Below are 25,864 nucleotides of genomic sequence, written 5' to 3'. Positions count from 1 at the left end.
ATGTACAGACACAAATGGAGAAACAAAGAGAAATGAATTTGGGGTTATTTCAGTACTAACATGCAAAAAAATATACAAATGAATACTGATTTCATTTTATTTGAACAAAAGGAACTCGTTCACTAATCAGGTAAATGTGTTCTCTGCCTTGAGCAGTACTGAGGACCGAATGTGTTTTGGTGTATACTGGTTTTAAATATGTGATTTTATGAGCCTATGAAAGTTAGCATTTCTGTGTTACAGATAAGAAAACAAAGGCTTAGATAAAATGACCTAGATCTCAGGATTGCTGTAACTATTAAGTATCAAACAAATGTCTAGACTATCTGCTACGCATTTTGGTATATGCTTCATATATAGTATTATATTTAATCCAATCCCAAAAGCAAACAACAACATTTTATAGGTTAGGAAATAAGACTAAAAGACTACAATTTTTTTTAAAGGGTTACAAATATTCAGATTTTATTATAAATAAAATACTGTGTTTTTTTTTTTTAACATAAAAAATGCCAAGTGTTGCATTTTATTTGCCACCCTGGAGAGCAAGACTGTAGAAATTCAGGCAAACGACCTAAAGTGAAGGCACATGGAAAAGAGCTACAGTTGAGATTAAGAGGGAAAAATTCTAGGGAACAGTTGTTTATGTTCCCTATGACACCCAGCATTCTGCAGCAGTCACCGGATCGATTTTATTACGTAAAATACAGATAACTGGAACTATACCATAAAATAATAGCTATATTGCAGGAGTGTGATTAAGGTATCATCTTTCAGAGGACTTTTATTTTAAAAATAAAATTTTATTTAAAAATATATCACACAGATGGAGAAAAGCCAAAAAAAAAAAAAGTCAACGACAACAACAACAACAACCACAAAATCATAAAATTTTTTACTGTGGCCTCAGACTTACTGGAGACTAAATGGCAAATGGTAGAGGTTGGTTTAAAACCTTTATTTGTTTCACTCTAAAATAATTCTGTTCTTTACCAAACAAAACACTCTTCAGTATATTTCGCTTTCCATCCATAACAGGATCAGCCTTTTTGCTTTCCATGGAATGGTTTGTGGAAGGTGTGAGGGCAAAGGCTGAATAGAGGCAGGGAGCTTACAGTGGAGAACATAGCAGAACTTGGCTCACATGCTAATTCATGGGCCAAGGACTAAGGACTGGTCTCTGCAGCCACCTGGAGGGACATTCTGCACCCATTTCATCTCTTATCTCAACTGTTTCTAAGTCCTAGGCAAGAGCTAAAACAAAAATTCCACAACCATTCTACACAGTGAGCTGATAAACACTTTGGAATCCCTTCAAAATAGCATTTCTATTGAGCATAATATTAACCGATGCCAGACTGTTTCCATCATGGTGAAGTGAGTAAACCTGAGAACACTGCTCTATATACAGAGTAATAAGCTGACTGTGAAAGCTACCAAAACCATTTATAAAGTGAGGCATTAAGAAAAAAAAAGAAAAGTAAGGTTCACCTGCATGCTTTTAACTAAAATCTCAGAACAGCAATACTGAGAGATTTGCTTGTTAAGCTCGGCCGTCAAGGAATGATTGTTTACTAGACCCCATTCATTTCAAGTTCCGACTGCATGACGGCACATGTGCTCCGCTGTAAGGGATAGGGGGAGGCAGTGAGGCATCGGGGAAGTAACATTTCTGGAGGCACTCACTCTCAGACTGACCTTGCACTTTCCTCTGTGCTTTATCCCAGCCTGAAACTCACACAGATTCTGCACCAACTGAGCAGGCGATGCCCACAGATGGGTTACAACTGGCATTGGAGAGACATAAGGTGCACGCTGGCTCCTAAATTCTATAGACGTCTAGGCACTGATGGTGAGGCTTGTCTTTTAGAAAACCACCAGTATGGCCCTTTTGCCCAGGTCATCTCTTTTCTTTTCCTTGTTTATTTAGGAAATCTTACTTACCCCTCCTCTCGGCTACAGAATCCACTGGCATTTTTATTTTAAAGGAGGTTGACAGCTAATAAAATGAACCTCTAACATGTGGGACTCAGGCAGTGTGCGAGCAGGAAGCCAGTATTTTGACCCTTATGAGGGAGATGTCTGGAAATGCCAAGATACTCAGGTCCAAGAAGTAACCAGTAGCTGGATGGAGTTTCCTTTACAAGTTACAGAAATACTTCTAATTGCCAAAAGAGACTAATTATTGTCCTATGTTTTTAATAACAATTATTATGGTATGAGAATGTTAACTGTAGCAGTGTCTACAGTGGCAGAAAAATAAGAAATGAGCAAAATGCCCTTGAAAGGGGATGACTAAATAATCCCAGATGCTTTAATACCATGGAATTAAAAGTAATTAGATGGGAGGAGCCCTATATACTCTGGCTTAGAAAGATATTTAAGATATATTTTTGAATGAAAAAGGAAATAGAACAACAGTGTATCTAGTAGGAATTATGTATAAAAACAACCTCTCGAATTAATTTTGTATTTTTTTGGCATATTTTTCATGAGCAAAGGGAGTGTTTGGAAGCACACATACCGAACAGATCATAGCTGAGTGGGAAACAGGGTAGGCTTGGAGTGATAATCTAAATTGGCTTTTTAGATCTAGAAAAGATGCATACGTTTCTTTTGTAATTAAATATTTTTAAGTAGAAAGGTAAATGTTTAATAGCAGCACTGTGATGGCTAAACGTTAAATACTGAATCTAAGCTTATGAAATGCCTCCGAATCAATACATAGCCAAGTGACATCTGAGATGAAGGGCTAAAGTGACATTAAGAAAGGAAGAAAATTTCTTTTCAATTTTATTTACATTTTACCTCTTACCAGCTCTTGAGTTGGCTACAGACACTCTAAATGGGAAGTCGATGGTATAAGGCCTTCTCTGAAGATAATTTCAGACCCCTGTCCCAGGTAAGTGACCTCTTGGTCTTAATGAAAAATGCATAGTGTAGACAACATGCTGATCAGTAGGGTTACTATTGTCATCTCCCCTCATACAATTTAGCCCACTGGGCCCTATGCAGGTAGTCACCCCTCCACCTGTGAGCACCTTGCTTTTGAGAGCAAGGCACTTATCGTACCTGCTGATGGCTGGTATTTATCATATGCTCTCTTCATAGGAGCTTGCTCACTGATGCTGATGCTTTTCTGAAAAACGTTTGCATAGGATAGATGAAACCAGTAGATATCATAACCTAAAAATTCTTTAGGGTCAGATGCTATCATGCAATACCCACTGATATGAACAAACCTCTGAAAAATGGAGGTCGAGATCTAGGAAGTAAGTTTGTGATTTTGTGATTAAGAAACATAACTGCATTGACAAACATTTATATACCTGAAAACTTATCACCAAATCACATTTTTAATTTTAATTTTATAGGGAATAGAGGAAAAATCCCATTGAATAGAATATTATAATCTAAGTGTTGCTAATGTTTTATTTTCTATGAGTCTGAATTTACTTAGATTTCACACACTGAGTTTCCAAAGGACCGGTGAAGCCTCCTTAGGGGTAGCTTTAAAAGGTTTGTGTATATGTATGTCTCTGTGTATATGTATATACATTCATTCTGCTTTATTCCAGTGACTCAAGTAGCATCTGGAACAATTTAGACCTGTTGGCACTTCAGCGTCTTCTCAATACCAAAGAGAGGGTAATATAACTTCTTTGACTGATAGAGGCAATAAAAAAAAAAAAATCAATTCTGAAATTAGCTTTAGGGGTTTCTGATGTCCTTTACAACGTCTAAACATGCTGGTACACATGAGTAATAAAAGTTCAAGTTATTCAAGTTACTTCATTATAAACTAGTTTTAATATTGTTTAGTTATTTCATCATCTCTTTTCAATTTCTTCCCACGGTATGAGATGCCAGAGACCTCATTGACCCATTGCTGTAAAAATCTTATTTTCATTTTCTTCAGAATTTGTGTCATGGCTCAAATAAATCACAATTTATTCTTTCATTCAAAGGTTTAGAAATCTGTAACATCAGGAGAACAATATTTGAGGTATTTGTCTGTGTTTTTCTCTTCCTTTTAAAGAGTAGGATATATTATTTTGGTAATCTTTTAAAATTAATAACAATTTAAAATTTTCAAATACAGAGAAGTACATAAGTGGAAACGTGGAAGTCTTCACCTCTGTACTGAAGCTGGCACGAGAAACGAGATCAGAAATGGTCAAACAGAACTGGCCTGTCCATGAGGTACCTATCTCTCTCTCCCTCCCTCTCTCCATTTCTCTTTCCCTCTCTTCTTCCTTCACTCCCTCCCTCTTTTCCTTTCCCTCTCTTTTTAACTTTTTAATATCACATTTTAAAATGTGCACAAATGAGAGAAAGTTGTACAATCAATGATCACGCCTCCATTAACATCATCAAAAATTATCAACATCTTTCTCATTTTTAATATTTTAAAGCAAATCTTACACATGATGGATCTCTAAAAGATAAGGTTCCTTTTTTTTAGCCTAACCAAAACACTTAAATATAATAATTATAATGTAGTTTGCTAATATAATAAATATAATATAAATATTTAGATTCAGATGTCACCTAATATCACCTGTGATATTAATTTTGTTAACGTGAATGAGCCACAGGGTGGCCAGATAGCTAGTCAAACATTCTAAAAAGGGTGTTTTGGGATGAGATTAACATTTAAATCAGCAGGAAAGCAGACTGCCCTCCCCATGGTGAGTGGGCCTCATCCAATCCATCGAAGGTCTGAGTAAAACAAAAAGGTTGACCCTCTCCAAAGAAAATACTTCCTGTCTGACTGTCTTCAGCTGAATATTTTTCTTTTCTTGCCTTCACACTCAGACAGAAACATTGCCTATTCCTGGATTTTGAGCCTGCTGACCTTCAGATAGAGACTAAAACATTGGCTTTCCTGGTTCTCATTCCTTTAGACTAGGACTGAGATTATACCATCAGTTCTTCTGGGTCTCCAGCTTGCCAACTCACCCTGCAGATCTTGGTAATTAGATTTGCCCTCTACCTCCAAAATTGCATGATCCAGTTCCCCATACCTATCTATCTATCTATCTATCTATCTATCTATCTATCTATCTATCTATCTATCTATCATCTATCTATCTATCTTTGTCTATCATCATCATCATCATCATCATCATCATCATCATCATCATCTATCTGATATAAAAACAGTATATCTGGAAAACCCTTACTAATACATCACCTACTCATCAGTCCATATTCAATTTCCCCAAATGGCTCAAAAACATCTTTTTACAAATTGAATTAGAATCCAAATAAGTCCCATGCACTATATTTTGAAGTCTACAAACATCAGTTTCACTTGTGGAGAAGTCATGGAATATTTTGCCTTTTATGGCATTTCTTAAATAAATTGGATAAGCCCCATAGAACATTAAACCCAACATTTGAAAAATCTGATTCCAGATTTATAAAGATCAGAATACATGCCTTAGATGTGTCAAGACTGGACACAGAGAGAAAATAAAACACATTCCTACTAACACTAGTATACTCTTGAAAAGTCAATGAGCTTCTTTTCTGACTCTAGATTCCACATCTATAAAACAGGAAATGCACACATGAGGTATTTATTTGGCTTTCCTCACAATGCAGTGAAGGTAAAACGTAGCCTCAAGCGATTAAATAGTTCTAAAATAAAGTACCCAAAATGAAGAGATTCATATATTATCGTCATTGTTATCTTCATGTAAGGAATCTGTTTTGTTTCTTTATCTGCAACTGAGGTTTTATGCTTAGATGAAATTTGCAGTTACTACAAATCTGTGCTTCATTATTAAAATGAACAAAAGCAAATAAATTGTGCTATAACGAAGTAGGCCTGGTCCATCATCAGTAGTAATTTTGTAAGCTGAAAAGCAGCAAAGGTTGACCTCTAAAGAAACTGCTTCAGACACTCACCCAGTACTATTGAGGTAACTCTGTCCCAAGCTGCAATCCTTCGAAAGAGAAGATGGATTGAACCAAAATGCTGGCAGGCACTGACCATTGCTGTGTCTCTCATAACCATAGTCACTGTTGGGAAAAGAGCCAAGAGAAACCTTTCAGTAGGTGGCAAAACTACTGAGAATAATTTTATGGTAGTCCATAACTAACTTCTACTCTAGTCGGTCAAAAAAAAAAAAAAAGTATTCACTGAATCAATGCCTTTCCAAAAATGAAACTTTTATTTTTCTCATGGAATATCTATCAATTACTCATGAAGATATTCTATAGAACATGTTTTCTGAAATGCTGCCTTGGAGGCAAGAAAGATGTGTGTATAGAGATGAAGGCTTGATGCTCAATAATTCCCAGTAAACACCTTTAAGCTGAGAGAACAGATGATGTTCTCGTCAGGAGGATGCACAATACTGATTGGGCTTGGGCCAGAGAAAGCTGCAATTAGTAAACAGGCAGTGGTGGAAGCTCAATCCTCAGTGTAAAATTTCACTGAAGAGTTTAATGCAGCCACATGTGGCACGGTCCTCATTAGTGATGATGTCTTTGGGGTGCTCTTCCAAGACATCTGGATCTGCCAGGTAGAGCCGAGCCAGGTCTCTCTGTGCACAAGCCATATGCTTCAAAGTCACAGCAGAAAAAGACATGTCCTTCAGGAGTGTCATGAGCATTCTCCCAAGGAAAAGTTTTGTCCTAGTCAGTTAGCACTGCCAGTTGGGACTAACCGCTTTAAATCTTCTCTCTAGTTTAGAAATAGTCAAAGCCTTTTCTCTCAGCCTCTTCTCATTCTTGCCTCCAGGGGCCTCTGAGTGGCCTGATATTCTTGGCTTCTGGAAGATGAACTTGGGCACAGAGGATGACAACAAATCGCACCTCCACATGCACAGACAAAACGCAGGCAGCAATCAGGAAGCATTAGTATGAATTGGCTCATCTGTGTAATAGAGGTGAGATGCTGGCACACAAGGGTTGGGAAGGGAGAAACAGGTTCAGCTAAGGGGCCTGCCACCAGGCAGCTGGCACTTAAAATTCTGCACATACTAGCTAGATTTGGTGCTAGTTCAACACAGCATGGGTCGAAAGACTTCAGAATTGCTGCCTACAGGACACCCGATGTTCATATCAGAGAATTACTTTACAAATGCTGGAGAATGACAGGCAAGGTCATCTGGGGGACTGTCCAGGGGAGAGCCAAGGCGAGAGGGAACATTCAATGACAACCACATTTCATTACACTACAGTCAGTGGAATCATTGAAGTTCTAGCTACTGGTAGAAACTCAGAATGAGCCTTCCGAAACATTTCCAGAAACAATGCAGATACAAGAATCCCCTTTGGACAGAAAACCTTACAATGGCCTCATTCGTGATTCATTTCCCTCTTCTCAGCATACATTTTAGTGGTAGGAGTAGCAGATTCCAACCACAAATGATACAGGAATTGGGCCAAGACTGAGAAGTGAGTGAGCTGGGAAAGGAGAGAAAACCAATTGCTTTTCTTACCCTGTGTTCTCTTCACTCTAGTCTAGCTTAAAATTGAAAAAGAAAAGCAACAAATGGCAATGACAACAAAAGACTGGCTTATTTTGGAACCCCATAGAAAAGATTTCCAAAGGAAGAAATTATTCCAGGAGAAATCAAGGAATTGGAACATTTCACCTCACTTTTCTCCTTCAATTTCCTATGAGAGGATAAATTTTCTCTCTGCACAAGAATGACTGTTTGATAAGGCCGAAGTTAAACCACTAAAATAAAATGTTAACTTCCTTTAAAAATCCTCCTCGGATACGGTGGAAGAAGAAGAAGCATTATGGCTTCGGAAAGAGGGATCAGATGTATGACTAAAAATTCCATGGACATTTTCCCTATAGATGTATTTCAGGATGTCAATCCTGACAGGTAGGAGGACAGGGATAAAACATTTTTGTCATTGTAATAATGTTGCAGTGACTAAAACAGAAGTCACTCTTGAAAAGTCCCCTGCAGAATTTCTTGTGAGCTCCAAGGTAACAAGCTCTGTTGCTCTCTGGCTGAGAACAGAGACATCCAGCACGGGCTTGCTTGGTTTATCAACAATAAGGTAAGAGGGTAACAGCCGTGGGTTATCAGTCTGAGTGCTGGTGGCCAATTTTATCAAGCCTGCTCACCCAGCACTATTTACTCAAACATCTTCAGAGGTCTACCTCAAGAGAAGACTTACTTTTATTAAGATATGTGTTACATGTGTACACAGTACCTCAGTCCACTCATTCATAGTTTGATGGTCAGATAGGTGACCAGTGATTGCTACACAGCTAGAAATAAATTGTTAAAGGAATGTTTTCGGTTCTCATGTAGGTCAAGTTTTAATCATTTAACACTGACAGGCATATTTAGCAATTGCTTTCTCTAAACTAAAAACATGTAAAGAAATAAAGAAAAAGAAAAAATAAGTGGGGAGCAAATGAGATGGCTATGATCAAGGGAGTTACTACCTACTCATCTTCAATGATTTTTTTAACCTCACCTGAATGCTAAACACTGACTTAGAACAAAGCAAGGGTATCGCTGACCCCACACGTTAGCTTTCTGCTTGTCAAATACTCCAGAAAACCCACCACAGCACTGAGTTTATTGAACTAATCTAAATGTCTCAGTCACTCCTCCAGTTTGAACTAGCTTAATCCCAGTGACGGGAGATGTTTCCTTTACCACTAGGTTCACAGAGCCATAGACTGGCAATGACATTGAACCCGTCCTTGCATTCAGTAATGTCTTCTATGAATCACATAAGCAATAGTCTGCTAACCACTGACTGAAAACTTACTGCCATATAAGGCCATCATTCCACTACTAGGAATCCTAGACTCCAGAAAGTTTTTTCTTGAGCATAAATGTGTTTGCTCTCTGAAAAGTCCACTTACTATTTTCAGTGTTGCCATTTGAAGCAACTCAGGGTGGATCTGGTCTCTCTTTTTTGTCCCAAGAGCTATCATATATATGAAGATAATTACTGGCCATGTTCTGAATCCTTTTTAAATCTAAAGAAACTCCTGGTTTTTCCATATGCACATGTACAGAGCTAGTACACCATGATGTCCCAAAGGTAATTTCATAAAATATGAGGCCTGTCACTTAGTTTTATATGTGTTCCTATTATTTAGAATCTAAGTGTTCATTAAGACCCCTGTAGATTTGATATACTGAGGGACTCCATGGGATAACAGCATAGCTCACCAGTCAAAATCAGCCTCTGTGCAGACACAGGGCTCAGATTCCATAGCTCCGGCATATTTTCCTTGCATACATTTCCGCTCTGATTTTCGCTTCTTATATATCCTTTTTGCTCCCATGATGCAGGCTTCCCCCTGTAAGGAGACAAGGATCTCACACACTTGAGCACCACTTGGACCTTCTCTGTTCCACATCGGGGCAGTTTAAGGAAATGTTCTCAAACTTTAATGAAATCTGGACTTAGATGGTCAGCTCTGTGCTAACGGCATTTTTGTTAATGTCTAGAGCCCTAATATAGAATGGGACGCATAAAAACATCTTAAAAAGTCTTTGGGGTGTGTGTGTCAAAAAATGTCTTTAACTCTTTGTGTATTCAGCAAACCTTTCCTTGGCAAAGTATCAGGCACGGTGCTGTGAGGGAGACAGATAACTAAGACTCAGTGTATAACAACTATACTGCCAACAAATCTGTAATAATTAAGTTCAATTCTCCTATAAGAAAAGATTTATACCTTTGGTCATTTATGAGCATATGAAAGAAGAGTACTGCTAAGAAATATAGATCTATTTTGCCCCAATTTATCGTGCTTCTGCCCACACAACTTTATAGCACTGATTTTATGTCTGTCTACCAGACAAGCAAGAGAAATAAATTCAGTGTTTCTCAAAAAGCTTTGAATATCACTAGGTTTATGCATCTCAAAGGGGAAAATACCAGCAATGTAAATGAGCAATAAATTTTTGGCTGAGTCTCTGAATAGAGTGGGTGATTCTAGCTGATGTAGCCCTCACTGTCAAACACAGCTTTCTTTGTATGTCTAAAGGACCAGAACAGAGTTTTGTCTAAGCAACTATAAACTGTCTTTCTTGAACAAACTCACTTTAACCAGTTCCATTCCACATTTACATGTAAATATATTACTTATTCTGGGTTTGGGGCATATGATGCATCACTGCCTGAATATGGCGATGGCTTTGCAGCAAGAGCCTACACCATAACCATTGAGAGACCTGAAGGATGACTTCTGCCTTGGGAAATCAAAGGAGAGATGCTTTCGCCAAGCATTTTGATATGAGATGAGCAGCTAAGGGGCCCAGATGAAGGGAAAGTTTTCTATTAATAATTCTGCATTCTCATACCACAAGTACCTTGGAAAGAGGCTAGAAGCACTACCGAATCCCAGAGAGTCACAGCGGTGGGGAGGAAGGATATCAGTGGCACTGCTCACAGAGCATATTTTGTTATTTTATGTCTCTGTTTGCATTGCTAGATAAAATTGAAGATCCTTTGCTCACCCCTGCCTCCACCCTGCATCCATATGACACGCTCAGATAAATTATGTTTAGATCTCTGTGCTGAGTTGGTATTTCATTCTGAGTTGTAAGTCTAAGCCAAGCACATTTGAATTTTATCTCATTATATCCTAGTACAATAAAAACAGAAATTACTTCACAACGAGCTATAAAGCCTTGAGTTTGTTCACTGCTGTGGAACACAAAACACGTAAGAAAGCACTAGATGAGCATTTTAGCTTGGAGAACCCAGATTCCGACGGCTGAAATGACGAGCTTTCACCACCCACGCACCCACGCCTCTCATCCAGGACTCAACTTCTCCGTTTCTCCCACCTGGCTGTGCAGCTGCCAAGGTCTGTAGTCCTCTTCGGCACAGCGTCTATCGAAAATGGACTTGTAGTCGACTTTGACCAGCTGCCATTCAGAGCGGTGGCTAAAGTGTCCAAACACTCTACAGAGTTCATAACGATAAAAATAATCGTAATAACAATGCCAAGTTAGAATGACAGTTAGCATTTGCTAAGTGTTTACTGTAAACTGAGAATAATGCTGAGCACATTGCATTGTTCATATCGTTTAATCCTTGAAACACACTTATGAAGAGGGTCGCTAGTATTGGTTCCACTTCACATATGGGTAACTTGAGGCTTGAAGAGCTGTGTTAACATATAAAAACCAATGTCCAATCACTAAAGAAATAGAAGAGTCAGAAACCAGGGTGTTTGGCTTAAACATGCACTTCTATGTATTGTACCACAGAAAGGTTAACAAAAACGTCAATCAATCAATCAATCAGTCAATCAATCATCGAGAAAATCAGAAATACTGCATTCTTCATGGCCTTAGATTGTACTTCTATGTTCTCTTGCTAACAATGTACCTGGTTCCGATGGTTTCCATGCCATTTTACCTTCTCGCCAGTTGCTGGGGAAAATGGCCAGCAGGGCAAGTGGTTTGAACTATTTCCTACACTGTGCCTTCTACTCTCCTTACTGAGAGAGACTCATATTTAATGAGGTGTTTGAATCACCAATTGTAGATGTAGATAAAAGCCACAAAGCATCTTTTTCAGTCAGCTTTTTAAATCTGTGTTTTGCAAATATAACAACCGAATAAAGACAAATTATGAAATAAATTGCTAATCTAGCTATGTTTACCATGGCTCGAAGTGTAGCTATTAGGCAGATTAAATTTTTGTTGATCTTTTCTATGGTGAAAAAAAGGAGGAGGGAAGAAAAAAATCAGAAAATGTATCGACTATTCACTTTGATTTTTAAATTTTCATTGATGATAGGATCAACTACTTTAAAACCATCCTGTTTTCCATCTCCAATTTTCTAGAGGAAGAGAAAAGCACAGTTTCATATTTCAAATTCAAAGCTCATGTTTTGAACCCCATAGGCAGGCGAGTCATTAATCAAGTCTTTCACAAATTAATGATCATCTCTTTCCAGACAAGAATGAGTGCAAATGCAATTTCATGAGAACAGATTGTTCTCAGGGTTTCCCTAATATGCCTCAAAATTGGGTTAGGTAAAGAGCCAGGAATAAATAAAAGCCCGTATGGGGCTTTGCTCAAGCTCTGTGTTCTGCCTTAAAGTGAAATCATTCTCATATGCCTGTGATTTTTCTATATATTGAGTTTGTATATTATTCAAGTTTTTAATGTATAGTTTTATTATCTATTGAAATCATATTTTCTATCAGTAGAGGAAGAAATAAGCCATGCCCTTAGGCCACCAGCCCTCATTGTGGGTCTCCTAACAAATAGCAAAGAGCCAAGAAAATTGCTGTCCACATTTTTCTTTCTTCTTCCCTAGGGAACCATTACGTCAGATGTACTGACTTTGCTAGCAACTTCAGACCTAAGTGCAGCAAAGTGAACAGGCTTAGCTAAAAACCATGTTCCTAGATTAATATTAAGACTAGAAGCCAGCACAGTTTTTCACTTACGTCATGATAAGAGTTTCTTCCCCAGGCTCACCCAGAACTCCATCCACAAAGAGTGGAATAGATGTGAAACTGTATTTGCTCCAAGATCTCCCTTCATCAAAACTCAACCTAATGACAGGAAAAAAATAAAATAAATAAAATAAATCATCAGATCTCAAAAGAAAAAAAAAAATCCTTTCAAAGGAAAGATACTATCAACCAGGAGAGAACACATTTTAAAAGTACCTAAGGCACTGTCAAAGTGAGCCTTTCATAAGAATAAGTGTTCTTAATTACATCAGAAAGTAGAAATACAGTTAGCCAAGTGATTTGGGACCCATGTGTGTTACAACATCAGTAAGAGGAGAGCTGCATGAAACTGGAATAATAATAAGTCTTTGATAGAATTTATTTTAAATTTGGATATTTAATTGGATATTTAATCGATGTGACTCTCTTCAAAACCTCACTGCATTCTAGCAGCAGACTTTATAGGTGATTCAGTAGAGCAATGGCCTTATGAGATCTACTTAGATGAACTTGAACCAGACAGCTCTAAGTGATCAAACCCTGAGAGGCATCACTCTTTCACTGTTATAAACCCTAGTTGACTCGCTGAGTGAATGGGTACAGGAGAATAGGCTCTCGAGAGTAAGAAGTAGACGACTCTGATGGTCACACAGAATGTTTCCTTTGCTCTGCTTTTCTCTATGGATGGCTTCCACCAAGCTAAGCCTCTATTTCTTTTATTTCTAAAGCTTTCCCTTCAGTCACCAAAGTAACTAACAGTGAAGAGAAAAATCAGGCTTTTGACTTTGAACAAGCTCGCATGCAGAGAGAGCCACTTTTAAAAACACACATGAAGAAACCTATTAAAAACTCCTCTGGAAGTTAAGTTTCGCATGTCCATCTGTGGAAGACCTACAGGTAGAGCTGAAGAATGTCAACTCCAAATAGAAAACTAAGGAAGTACAATCAGGAGAAATGAAATAGGAACGGAAGGGTCATGATCTCTGTGCAGAACACATAATGAATGCAAATATTATACTATAGGAGATGTTATTTGAGAAAAGTAACAGTAAGAAGTTGAAGCCATTTAGAGATTATACCTGACACACCATTCTACCCATGACTGTGCTAAAAGAATAGAGTACTGGGGAGGGTATTGTCATATTTAAAAACCATATGCAAAAAAGATAATAATAAAAATAAAAACCATAATGCAATTTCTCTCTCTCTCTCCCCCGTCTATCTCCTTTCCTCCTTTCCTCTCTGTTTTGTGACACTATAGGCAATAATCTTATTTTAATAAAGCAAGGGTATATATTATGTTGTATCAGACCTTGACATTTTCCTACAAACACAGTCACAATCCGATAGCCCAGCTCCAAGCTTAGCAGTGGGGGACCACCAGGTGCATGGCTCATGGGCAGTAGGTGCCTTTACCAGAGATGCCGAATTGGGAGAGATGTGTGCTTCATAGCAACCAGGACTCCACCCTGATCCAGATAGAGAACACTGTGCTCTTCTTCAAAGATCTGGAAGAGGAAAACACATTCACGTGGACAAGCATCCATTTCTACACACACCCAGAGTTCAGAGAATAAGTCTTTGTATGAGACAGGAAATCCCTCCCATGACAGAGTTAGGTTTCTCAAAATCTTTGGGAAGACACAGTTACGAACAACACTTCCCAAGGTAGGCTACATGTACCACTGGAGTTACATAAAACGATTTTTGGTGTACCACAAAAGAAATTTAATGAATGAATGGTTCTGTATTCGTGTTTCTATTCCCAGCTTTTTGTGGTAAATTCCATTGATCTCCATTTATGATGATGTCAGAATATTGAGTAATTGTCCTATTGGTAACATTTTCAGATGGAAGAAAACTTAGAGCTACTTTACTCACTTTTACTAAGATTTAGAAAGATTGGGTGACTTGCCTAAGGCCATGTATACAGTGACTGATGGAGCTGAGACTCTCAGCATTATAGTGCCCTTTGCAGATATAATTATTTCAAAGTTTCTAAGTATTATAGAGAAAAGGTGTTCTTGTTCAATTAATAGATTCTCTACCAAGTCATAAAGTAGTTCTGATCAAAATGGAATCATCATATTTGGGTGCACGTATCCTTAGATTTTTCTCCAAATATGGAGAAACCAATTTGAAGTCAAATGGAGATAGGTTGAAAACAGTTTTTAAGTCCTCTCTGTGTAAGATGTATACTGTTTTCTCGCAGTCACACTGTTAGCATAGCCTTGTCTGTGGTTATACTATACTATAGACATAATCTTATTTCCTCTTTATTTATTTCTTATACCCAGGAAAGTATATCCTAGGACTATAAAAGTAGAGACTCCTTTGCTTTGTTTGGAGTGTTGGAAGGGAAAAACAAAAAACAAAACAAAACTGGATCCTGGCTCTCTATTCTCCAGAGGAAGTTTAATAGGCCATGTTCCAATAAACCTCCAAAATCAATAGCCCCGGGGTTTTTTAGGTAAATTTCTTCTTGCCTGCTCTTCTCAAAACATGTGAATCCCACTGAGGATCTATGAAGCGTCTGGAGCTAGGAAATAGCAATTGGACCGTAATATGGAGATCTCTTCGTAAAATTTAAAGCAGAGTGTTCTCCTTGCTGTGTGATTACCTGTGCATTAGATTTCAATTTACGGTGCTAGTTATTATGTGATAATTACATGTCAGTGGCTGATATTTATTGAAGGAGAACAGCCATGCATTAGGTGCATATCTTGTTATGACTGCTCTACCTCATTAAATGCCTGTTTTATAAGCTATGGGTATCTAATTTTCATCCAGAAGAAAAAGAGAAAACATTTAAGCTAAACACATCAGTTTAAAGTGATTCCATTTCTACTTTTCCTAACATATGTGCCATGATAGTTATTGCTCTATCTTTTGCACATGAGATTTAAATATCCGGGAACACCACCTGGGTAATGGCTATTCCTATATCACTTCATTGCTATCTATTCTGACTTCAAGGCAAGGAGAATTTATGGCGGTAACTCAGCATTAGGTATATCACCTTCCCTCCAGGTGCCATGTTCTCTACATGATAAAATCTTTGGGATTCTGGGTTTCTTTATTGGGAAAAATTCAATCAGTTCTAATTTGGTTTCATTGTCACTTATAAACTTTCTTACATATAGGTTCTGAATATGGGTTATTTTTATTGAACAGCAAAAAAACAATGAAATTGCAAAAATGTTTGCTAACCTCAAAGACTTTTTTAAGACTGTCATAAAACAACAACAACAAAATAAACACTTTGCCAAGCTATAGGATTTATGTGCAGTGAATAAGTTACTATCTGGAGGAGATAAGTTTCCAGAATTGAATCAAGTTGGGTAATTTTTTTATGTCTTTTAAACTTCAGCAACTTGGCCCAGGATACTTTCTTACCTGCCTCCAAGTGTTCCCTGCATCTGAAGAGACAAACATGCTGATGTCGTTGTCTGACAGTTCAGAACCTATGTTGCCTAGAAAGAGCACATCACCATTAGGGAAGAGAACTTTCTGCTCGAGCTAAGGATGACTATATGGGCAGTCTGCAGTGCCTGAGATGGATTTAGATTGCAAACATGTGTGAGCAGGGTTTTTCAACATACTTGCTTCGGGGTCAATGGTTTAGGTGCTTTTCAAAACGATCTTTAGCTTGCTCATTACGTTCCAAGCACAGATATCTAGTATTTTAAAATAAGCACAATTTAGAACAATAAGCAAACTAGGAAAGCTTCTTACCTGAAGCCACAATGATGCTAGGAGCCGTGTCTCGGCTGGCAATGATGCCTGATGTATAGGGATTCTCAGAGACCTTCAGGTGAAGGTGTAGTGAGCAATAAGGCTGAGAAGAGGAGAAATGAGTGTCATGAAAGCACACAATCTAAATGGTCATTTAAAGACCATATTCAGAGCATCCACCCAGTCTTCTAACCATCCCATCTAACCATCCATCCATGTACACATCCAGGTACACCTATCTTTCATTCCACAAATATCTGGTGTCCATAAGTATAATATAACTACTAAGTGGTGAAAGAGACAGCATCTTTGTTTTAAGTCTCATCAACTGCCTTAATTGCCATTTGGGTATTCAACAAACATTTTAGCACTTTATCTATAAAAGCCTAGGTGTAACTTATAAAAGAATTACATTGACTGTAATTTTGTCCTATTATGAAATGAACATAATTTTTTTCCATTGATTAACATAAAGAGAATACATTTTGAAAGCCGTAAGATCAGTACAGATAAAATATGAGATTCTAGAGGGTGAAGCGATGATGTCCAACTTTGGATCAAGGAAGGATTCAAGGAGAAAACAGTGCCTTAGGCAAAGATGGGAAAGATATGAACAGAAGATGAGATATTCAGGAGGACAAAGGACATTTCAGGCTTGAGCAATATCAATAACACAGAAAAGAAGCAGAGGAGTTGATCTATACAGTATGTAGCCAATATGACTAAGGAGAAATGGGAGTCAGGAGAGAAGGTTTGGTGAAGCTGGGAGAGCTTCAAAGAAGTCAGTTGGCATCTCTTAGCCACGCTCCATTTGAGACCTGGGTCCCAGTTGTATGCAAGAAGCTGTAGGACATGTGAAATTCTCCTAACATCCACCAGACAATTGACATAGTGTCTGTATCAGAGTATTATCAAAATCAGTATTATTTGATATAAAAGTCATACTTGTAGGCAAAATGTACCAGTGATAGCAATTTAAGTGAAAATTTAAGGGACTTGTTTATTCGTGTATGAAAATCTTGATCAATTCTCTGATTAATATATCAACAGTTTTCCAAAACAGGATAATAAATCTAATAGAAATTTCATAGTTCTTGTACTGAGCTGTCGAAAACTACAAATTTGCATCTGAATCCACATTTCTTTTCATTGCTCAGGAAGATTATTTTCTAATCTTATCGACTTGAGTTTTTGGAATTACCAATGTATCTCTGTTATTACTTTTATTCTGCTCTATAAGACTCAGCCAGCAGATATTCAGACAGTGAGCAATACAATGATTAAATTTATATGGGATAGAGTAAATGACAAACTAAAAATAAAACTCAGAAATAAAAGCCACCCAATACTGGTGAAATAAAACAGTAGATTGCAATAGGGTCTTTTCCTCACTGCTGACACAAAGAGTAAACTCTCAGGGAATAATGACAGTAATAAATTATTGGTTTTACATAAAAATTTCATGTAAAGCATTCAAAAAAGGAATTTCAATAGGAGCAAGAAAGACCACCCTTATAAGAAACAATCAGACCCAAACGCTTGGCTTTCTTTTGCCCAAGAGGAAGACTAGCACGGGTCTATATTGCAGAGGTTCCAGGACAGTGTTGCTAATACTCAGATGCTGAGACAGGATAAATTAAAGGCATCAACCATTTTTCCACGAAAATTTTCCTGACAACTGCAGCCTACCAGGATCTCCCCTACTCTGATCTATGATAGTTTATTTTACCACTCACAATCCTATATTATCTATGCGAGGTATATTTGGTTTTATCTCCCTAAGAGATATGTCCTACTAATAAAGAGAAAACATCAAAGTACTAATTTGCATGTTCTGTGGAACCTAGCATAGAATCAAAAAAGACAGTCAATAAAAGCTTGAACTATCAAGCAAAGCTTTTATGTTAGGACATGAAAGAGATTACTCTTTTACTCAGAACAATGCCAGAAGTACATGGGCTTATTTGTAAATCACATAATCAGAGTAATGTGAGTAGCTCTATGGCATTCCAAGAATTGCATTCCTCCTTGGGAATTATGTATGGGTTGAATGGAGCACCTTTATACCACCCAACAGGGCAGGACATCGCTGAACAAGGAAGGACCCAGCTTGCAATCCCGAGCTGCCACTTTCCACAAACTTTATCACTCAACAGTCTGGCAGATTGTAAAGCTCAAATAACCCAGGGGTTATTTGCTATAGGGCACTTGCCATTACAAAAGAAAGAAGGCATTTTCAATTCTCCATCTCTGCACTGCTCTTAGTTGCTATGGCTTTCAGAAGCCGAGGATAAATTAATTTGAGAAGAAAAGACACCAGTTCGTGCAATAGCAGCAACATTAGAAATGATCTTTTTGGTGCACTTTTTTTTCTCCATTCTCACATTTGTAGTACTGGATTGCCCCCAGCTGGTACAAGGAGAATATTCTGTGGCTTTATTTGCCTTTCCTCCATTTTTTTCAAGAAAGTTATACAGTCTACAATGTTCAAAGAAAAACAATGTTAAGTGATCATCTATGCTACTTCAACTTAAATATTATACTTGACCATTTTTGGACATTTTTCAAAGTTAAGTCACCAAAAATTAACAGACAGTATTACTATAACGGCTATCAAGCCACTACAAACCCCTGAAGCTCTCTAATTCTTATGCAATTTTAGCAGAGGCCGGGGGCACTTTATCTACCTCTTCCTTCCTTCCTGCTTTCTTTTCTCCCCTTAGCAAACATGTACTGAGCACCTGAGTATCTTTCCAGAATTATCTCCAATTCAGTGGAGTTAAAACATAGCTTGTCCCAAAGGCTCTTCTCTATTTTCCTTATCTTTCGCATTAGAAAAATATAGACGTTTACATTGAAAGCACCGTGACCTAGCAGCTGACTTAAAGGAAAAGGAAGGACCAGCATGCACGTTTGGAAGCTGTTCTTTGTGTCCTTTCATATGTCCTTATGTAGTCACAGGGCATGGGATATCATCAATCACTCACCTCTAGGAACAACTGAATACTTAGTCTTTAGTCTTTTCAGGGTCAGGTACAGAGTTTGAAAATCTGATGCAAATTAAGGATTTTTTTTGTGAAGAAAAAGTGCATAAAGGCAAGTGCACACAGTTTTGTATTCAGTTTCAGGGTTTACAAACTCTTAAGGTCCATAGTGGACTTCTGGGTTCCACATACTTTTTTTTTTTTTTTTGCCTTATTCTTTTATTTCTTATTTTAACCAACAGAATCCTTTGGCCATTGCAAGCATTCAGTAAATGTCTGTTGGATTTAATCAATCCATTAACAAGCCATCGTCTTCCTAGTGCCACGAATGGCCAGTTGAGAATTACTAAATGATAGAAGACATTTCCCTACATAAAATCAATCAACTCAAAAAACTTAGATTATTTGAGTGTCAACCAGCTCTTCATTCCACTTTCTCTTTCTTCCCAACCTCTGTATTAACAGCATTTACATGCCATTTTCATGGTACCATTATCCCTAGGTCTAATACTCCTAATCTAAGTATTGTCCTAAAAAGCCAGATCAGAGCTTTCATAAATAATAAGGAGGAGGTAAATTACATAATCAGAGTATACACATTGTTTCTGACCCTGAATTGGGGCTAGGGATCTATTAGATCCTCAGTAAAGGGTCAATGGCAAAGAAGAGGGAGGATCCTGGACCACTTGGCTGGGTATTGGGCACTCCGATCCAACACAGTATGCAGAGTTTAGCATGCAAAGGGATGAAAAGCAGTGTTAAGGATCTGCTGGGATAGCTGGCTGCTTAGCTCCAACAGAAAACTGCCAATTGAATCCATAACAAAGTCATGGCCTCTCTCCATGAAATGCTATACTATCCCTAGGGGCCTAAAGATTTGTCACAGGCTCAGCTCACATCTTGCTTCTCGGGAGCCCAATCTTGAGGCTTTGGAGGCAGGTAGACCGTGACCTGTAATACTGCATCTAATTGTACAATGCCATCTTCAGAAGAAAGAAATCCCAGCTGAGCCCTCGAGGCAATCAATCTCAACGTCCTAAAAATACATGCCCAAATTACCCTGGATGTCTTATTTCTATAGAATACATTTTACCAGGAACATTCTTTTTGGGGCTGTAATTCTGAACTTGTTCCACATTTGTTAACAGCCCTGCTGGAAAATCTCTCTTCTAATCACTAGGCTGTGCTTTTGGTGACACTGTCACTTTCCAAGCACTCACAATCTGAAGTCATTTTTTATCTCCTCTCTGCCACCAGTTCTCAAGCTGAAAGAAGATTTTTTAACAGTCTGGGTCTCCTGTAGCTCAAAGATTTTCTTTCCTATTTTGTGCTCTTGGCAGATATTTATAAAGTGCTTTTCGGTCTCTCCTCCCCACTCCCTTTGTCATTTTCCCCTCCTTACTCCGCTGTCTATTTTACAAAACTCAGGTTGAAACTACATTAAACAACGGGGCTCATGAAGGAGGTGGCCGAAAGACTCCTGGGTACTGTACATCCATATCCCATTAATTCAACTTTATTCAATCTTAATGAGCCTACCGATTTTGTCAAATTTGGGGTGTACTTGAACCCATGAACTTCATAAGAGGTAGATATCACGAGCAACCCTTCACTATGACTGTTAGTGGCAAGGAAGGGCTTCCAATAGAGTCCAACCATAAAATTCAAACAATGCCTATCTATGGCAGGTCTGCTTCAAACAAACATGACATCCAGAACAACAACACCTATATTTTGGCGCGTATGATTCTTGAGATTTATTTGCAGTGTCCAAAAATATAGCCACGGTTCTTCTGCTCTCAGAGCTTATGTTTTAGTAGGGGAAGATGGACAAATACATGCACTGATTTCAAAGAGCGAGAACGGTCACGAATAAAAAGGAGTTGAGACAATTACAACTTTAGAGAAAGTTCAGAACGGCTCCCTGAGATTAAGATAATCAATTAAGGATCAAAATTTCAAGAAAAAAGCCAGACCAGGAGAAGAGCATTTTAAGAAAAATAATGACAAATGCAAAGAGCCTAAGACACAAATGAAAAGAGCCTAAGACATAAATAGTAGGTTAATGATATGGAAACAGGCACCATCTTCCCCCATTGTGGTTTATGTGTGAGGAAGGGAGGAGAGAGAGGCTGTAAACCAGGCAGGAGAAGTAGACAGGGGCCAGACCATCTGGGACCTGCAGGCTACGGTAAAGTATTTGGATTTTATTCTACCTGAATTAGAAAGTCATTAGGTTTAGGTAAAGGAGAGACATGATATGAATTTTTCAAGCTCAAGTTGATACTATGTGCATAAAATTTTTAAAAAGACTAATCTAATTTATGCTAAAAGGAAAGCAGATTAGTGGTTGTCTAGGGCTAGAGATGTGGGTAGTGATTACAAAGGGGCACAAAGGAATTTTGAGGGGTGATGAAAACGTTCTATCTTGACTGTGGTAACCACTAGGTGGGTATACACATTTGTCAAGATTCATCAAACTATAATCTTAAAATGGGTACTTTTAATGTATGTATGTTTTACTTCCATAAAGTTGAAATTAAAAAAAAAAAAAGGTTGTATTGGTTACTGTTTGGAGAAGAGATTTAGGTAGAGACAGGAGAAGCAGTTAGGAGCCTGTTACTATAGAGGAAGTAAGAAATACATCTTAGAATGGTCCCAGAATTTATATGTTGGAGGCACAGCCATAAGACTTCCTAACAGTGGTCTGGAGGTAGAACAAGGAACCCCTCACTAAGTACTTTGTGTAAGAGGCATTTCTAACAGTCCATTTATGATGCTAGAATGCCCTGGAAAGCCTCTTTAGGTGATATGGTTAATTCTCTCTCATGGACATCTAATCTTCAAAGTGCATATTGAAATGAAGGATCACATTAAAGCACTGGGGCATCCTATGCATCATAGGTGAAATACCATGATGCTCCAACTTGAAATAGCTAAATTGGGAAGGTGGCCTTGCATAGAGTAGATATTCAATAATAATTGTTACATTTACTTACTCTGTCACTGGCTTTGTACACTCACTATAACAACTAGCTTTTTTTCCCCCTTGTATGTTGCTGGTAATAAAGATAGAAGCTGAGTGGGAGGCTGAATTTCATACTGCTTCCCTGATGCACAATGACAACTGTGATATCCTCTGCAACTAATAAGGTCAAGCTATGGTTGCTGACATCTTCTTGAGTAGGAGGGTGACCCGCCTACAGCTGTATGAGATAAACCTGCAAAGTGACTGTTCAGACCTTGTGGGACAGAAGGAAGCAAGTTGAGTGTGGATAACATTAAAGTCCGAATTGTATGATGAGAGTGAACACTTATGTGCGTGTGTGTGTGTATATATACAGACAGACAGACAGACAGACAGACAATACACACACACACACACACACACACACACACATACACACACACACACACCAAGCCCTTACTAAAACTAGGAGGTCTTTCCTCTAGCTTAACATACTGGTCTCTCCCTTTTATGAATAGAAATACAACTTCTGATTTATTTTACAGAAATGACCATTTAATTACACTTTGTTTTACAATTAATCGCTTTCTTCTCCCCTTCATTCACTTAGTATCTATACACGTGTAAAATATAGGGCAAGCACCAGAACTACTAACAGGAGTGAGATGTGACCCTATAATCTTTCATTTACTAATCCAATCTCTTTTAAGTAGACTGTAAACTCCTTGGGAATTTTTTATCCTTCTGTCAGATGCCAACATATAATTAAATATATTAATAAATGCATGCTGATCTACTTATTAGCCATATGTTAGGTGATTAAAAGAAAGCCATACTTCAAAGCAAGGGGAAGTAAACATTTTTTATTTAAAGACCAGATAATAGATATTCTTAGGCTTGGTGGACCACACAGTCATGACTACTCACTTCTGCCATTGTAGAGCAAAAACAGCAATAGATAATATATAAATTAATAAGCATAATTGTGTTCCAATAAACCTTTATTTGGAAAAACAAGTGGTGGGCCTTATTTGTCCCACAGGCTGCTGTTTGCCTATACCAGCTTTATATAATTCAACATAAATATATGAAACATAAAGAGTACCAATAATAGTTTAAACCAGTAGTTTTTACCCTCGTGTGAGGCATAAACTCCTCTGAAAACATGAATAAACATCTCTTCTAGAAAATATAACTACACAAATCTGCATTCATTCATCAATTCTACTGTTGAATTCATGTATCATTAGATCTGTAACAGGTTATTCATGAAAATGTAAGGATTATCCCCACCACAGATGGCAATTATGATATTCTTCTTTAAACCACAATTTGAGGTCTTCATCAGAAACTGGGCCGCAACTGAACATCCTTGGAAATGAGCAAGAAACTTACTCATTTTCTCTTATCTCTTTGGTCCATCTCAAAGGCAGCACTGGGACTCCTCTACACGCTGCCTCCATGCCCTTGCCGGACTCCTTTTGCTCAACAGCTGAGAAAGGAGCCCTGGACCCATCTTTGTCTGCCTGTTGACAATTCATTTCCAGCCTTTGCTGTTTGGGTCTTTCTGCCTCCATACGAAGACTTACCAGTAAGCAGTGCACAGGGTCCCCCCTCAAATCCGTATCTGGTGCCTGCAGCAAACGCCAGTCTCTGCCTTTGTTATACGTGATGAAAGTCTTCACTTGGTTGTCAATCTTCTTGTTAGCCAAGAACATTCCCTTTATCCCTGCTACCTGGGAAAAATTGACATGGCTGAAAAATACATCAAATTGAGAAGGGATATATTTGTTTACTTAAAAAAAGAAGAAGAAGAAGAAGCAGACTGTTAAATTCGGCTGTGAGCACTCATCCTGGAGGAAAGAGAGGATGAGAGAAATGGGAAGGGGGTGATGACTACGTATAATGACTCCCTGTACAGTGGGATGAAAAGCAATAAATCTGTGCTCTTTACGGTATTGAGAGGGTCGTAATGTAAGTTTGATAGAGGCTTCTTATTTCCTCCAGGGTAGGTTGGTAGCAGTTTGCCATTGTCTAGAGACGAACTCTGGTGCTTTCAGTTTTGTTGTTTGCTAAACGTTAAATAAGTAGAGGCTACTTTACTTTTGGGTTAGGCCTAGCACTCACAGTCTTACAGGCTTTATTTCATTTAATCCTTGTAATAGCCCTCTTGGATAAGTACCATTTATTCTATTTCATGAGAACCATTCAAATAAAGTGACTTGTCCAAGGTCCAAGGACACATAGCCCAAGGACACACTGGATACCCAGGATAGTAAGTGGCTGACTTGGGATTTCAACCCAGAACTCTATGTCTTCACAGCCCATGTTCTCAAAGACTATCTAAAATCACTGAACTACCTAGAGCTTTGGGCAATTGAAAGAGGTCATGTAAAGCTCATGATCAAATTATTATTGTTTTTTTTTTTTTCTGTTAAAGAGTGCTCTATTAAGCCACCAAAATAAATTGAACAAAGGAGAACTATTATTAAACTTAAAGAAGTAGTGGTTTCCCTAAATTGTTAAATAACCCCTCCTCTAAAGGAATGGTGTTCCTATAACACCATTGTTCCCATTATAAACAGTCTTTATTAATTATTTGGTTCTGAAAATATGATTGCCTTCCTTCTTCTATGTGTTATGAAACAGATAGCAATTGGTAAGTCGCCAAAACTGTGCTATACCAAATCTTTAACTGTGTATTATATTCTCATGTGTTTTAGAGTTTATTCGACACATTCATGCATATTTCACTCTGCTTGAAATTATGACAACCCAGCAAAACTGAGGGCACTGAGAAAATGGTCTGAGATATGTTGAATAGTGCATTTCGGCACTATGCATAGGTTATCTCATTTAATGCTCACAGTAAGCATAGGATATGGTTATCATTAGCCACACTTTGAAAATTAGGTAACAGAAACTTGAGATTAAGCAGCTTTCTAGAGCACAAAGAGGGATGAAGTGAATAAACTTGCAGGCATTATCTGAGCCCATTTAATTTAACTTATGCCTTTTATATTATCACGTGAAAATTTTTAGGCAGAAGAGTGAAACAATAGCCTTAGTCCCCGCCACGTACCAAGCACTGTGCCCAGTACTTTATATGTAAAACCTTCAATATTCACTATAAACCTGTCTGTATAACAGCTGTTATACCAATTCTATGGATGAGGAAACTGAGATATAAAAATGTAATCACTTGAGATAATAGAGAGTTGGTTTCACACCTAAATCTGTCTGATTTCTAAAGTTCTTTCAACAACTTCAGTTCTGAATTTGTCAATTCAAACAGGTTGGGTATCAATCAGTCAAGATGCATATTTTGCCTTTGCTTTTGACACATTCAAACTTCATTAGTTTGTACCTGCTGATTTGGCATCTGGAGTAATTCAGAGTTCGGCCAACTTTGTACACTTTTGGAAGACAAGTTTCTTAAGCAAATAAATGGGGTACACGAGTTGCTGGGAGGAATGCTTTGAACTGCTTAGGAAAACTAGCCTCATTCTGGGCCTTTGATGGCAGCCAGATCCGTTTCTTATGTATTGTCAACCCTCAACAAATGTAGAAGACATAAATTCCAGAAGCACTTGACACCCCCCAACAATCATATGTTAATTACAAATAATATTTAGTTATTCACTAGACCAGCTCCATAAGGACTGCTCACCAGGGACTCTCATATTGGATTTGCATGTGTTTGAGAGGCTGTTGCATATTTAAATGTGACTAAACTGCCAGTTATTTAAAAA

The 25,864-nt window shown here is 38.0% G+C and overlaps 1 protein-coding gene across 1 annotated transcript in view; it reads right to left on the bottom strand.

The window, feature by feature from the left end:
* Nucleotides 1-25,864, bottom strand: part of SORCS1 (sortilin related VPS10 domain containing receptor 1) — a 452,195-nt gene that overhangs the window by 70,545 nt on the left and 355,786 nt on the right. Inside the window, exons 10-17 of the mRNA XM_039871262.1 lie at nucleotides 23,702-23,848; nucleotides 16,161-16,263; nucleotides 15,822-15,898; nucleotides 13,842-13,933; nucleotides 12,417-12,524; nucleotides 10,797-10,914; nucleotides 9,171-9,301; nucleotides 5,917-6,030 (exon numbers count right to left, since the gene is read on the bottom strand). Coding sequence (XP_039727196.1) covers nucleotides 5,917-6,030; nucleotides 9,171-9,301; nucleotides 10,797-10,914; nucleotides 12,417-12,524; nucleotides 13,842-13,933; nucleotides 15,822-15,898; nucleotides 16,161-16,263; nucleotides 23,702-23,848 — 890 coding nt within the window. The remainder of the gene's footprint in view (nucleotides 1-5,916; nucleotides 6,031-9,170; nucleotides 9,302-10,796; nucleotides 10,915-12,416; nucleotides 12,525-13,841; nucleotides 13,934-15,821; nucleotides 15,899-16,160; nucleotides 16,264-23,701; nucleotides 23,849-25,864) is intronic.

Source organism: Pteropus medius, unplaced genomic scaffold (genome assembly GCF_902729225.1).
Source record: "Pteropus medius unplaced genomic scaffold, Ma_sr-lr_union100, whole genome shotgun sequence".
NCBI lineage: Eukaryota > Metazoa > Chordata > Mammalia > Chiroptera > Pteropodidae > Pteropus > Pteropus medius.
Note: the sequence above shows the minus strand (reverse complement) of the source record. Positions and strands in the feature narration are given on the sequence as shown.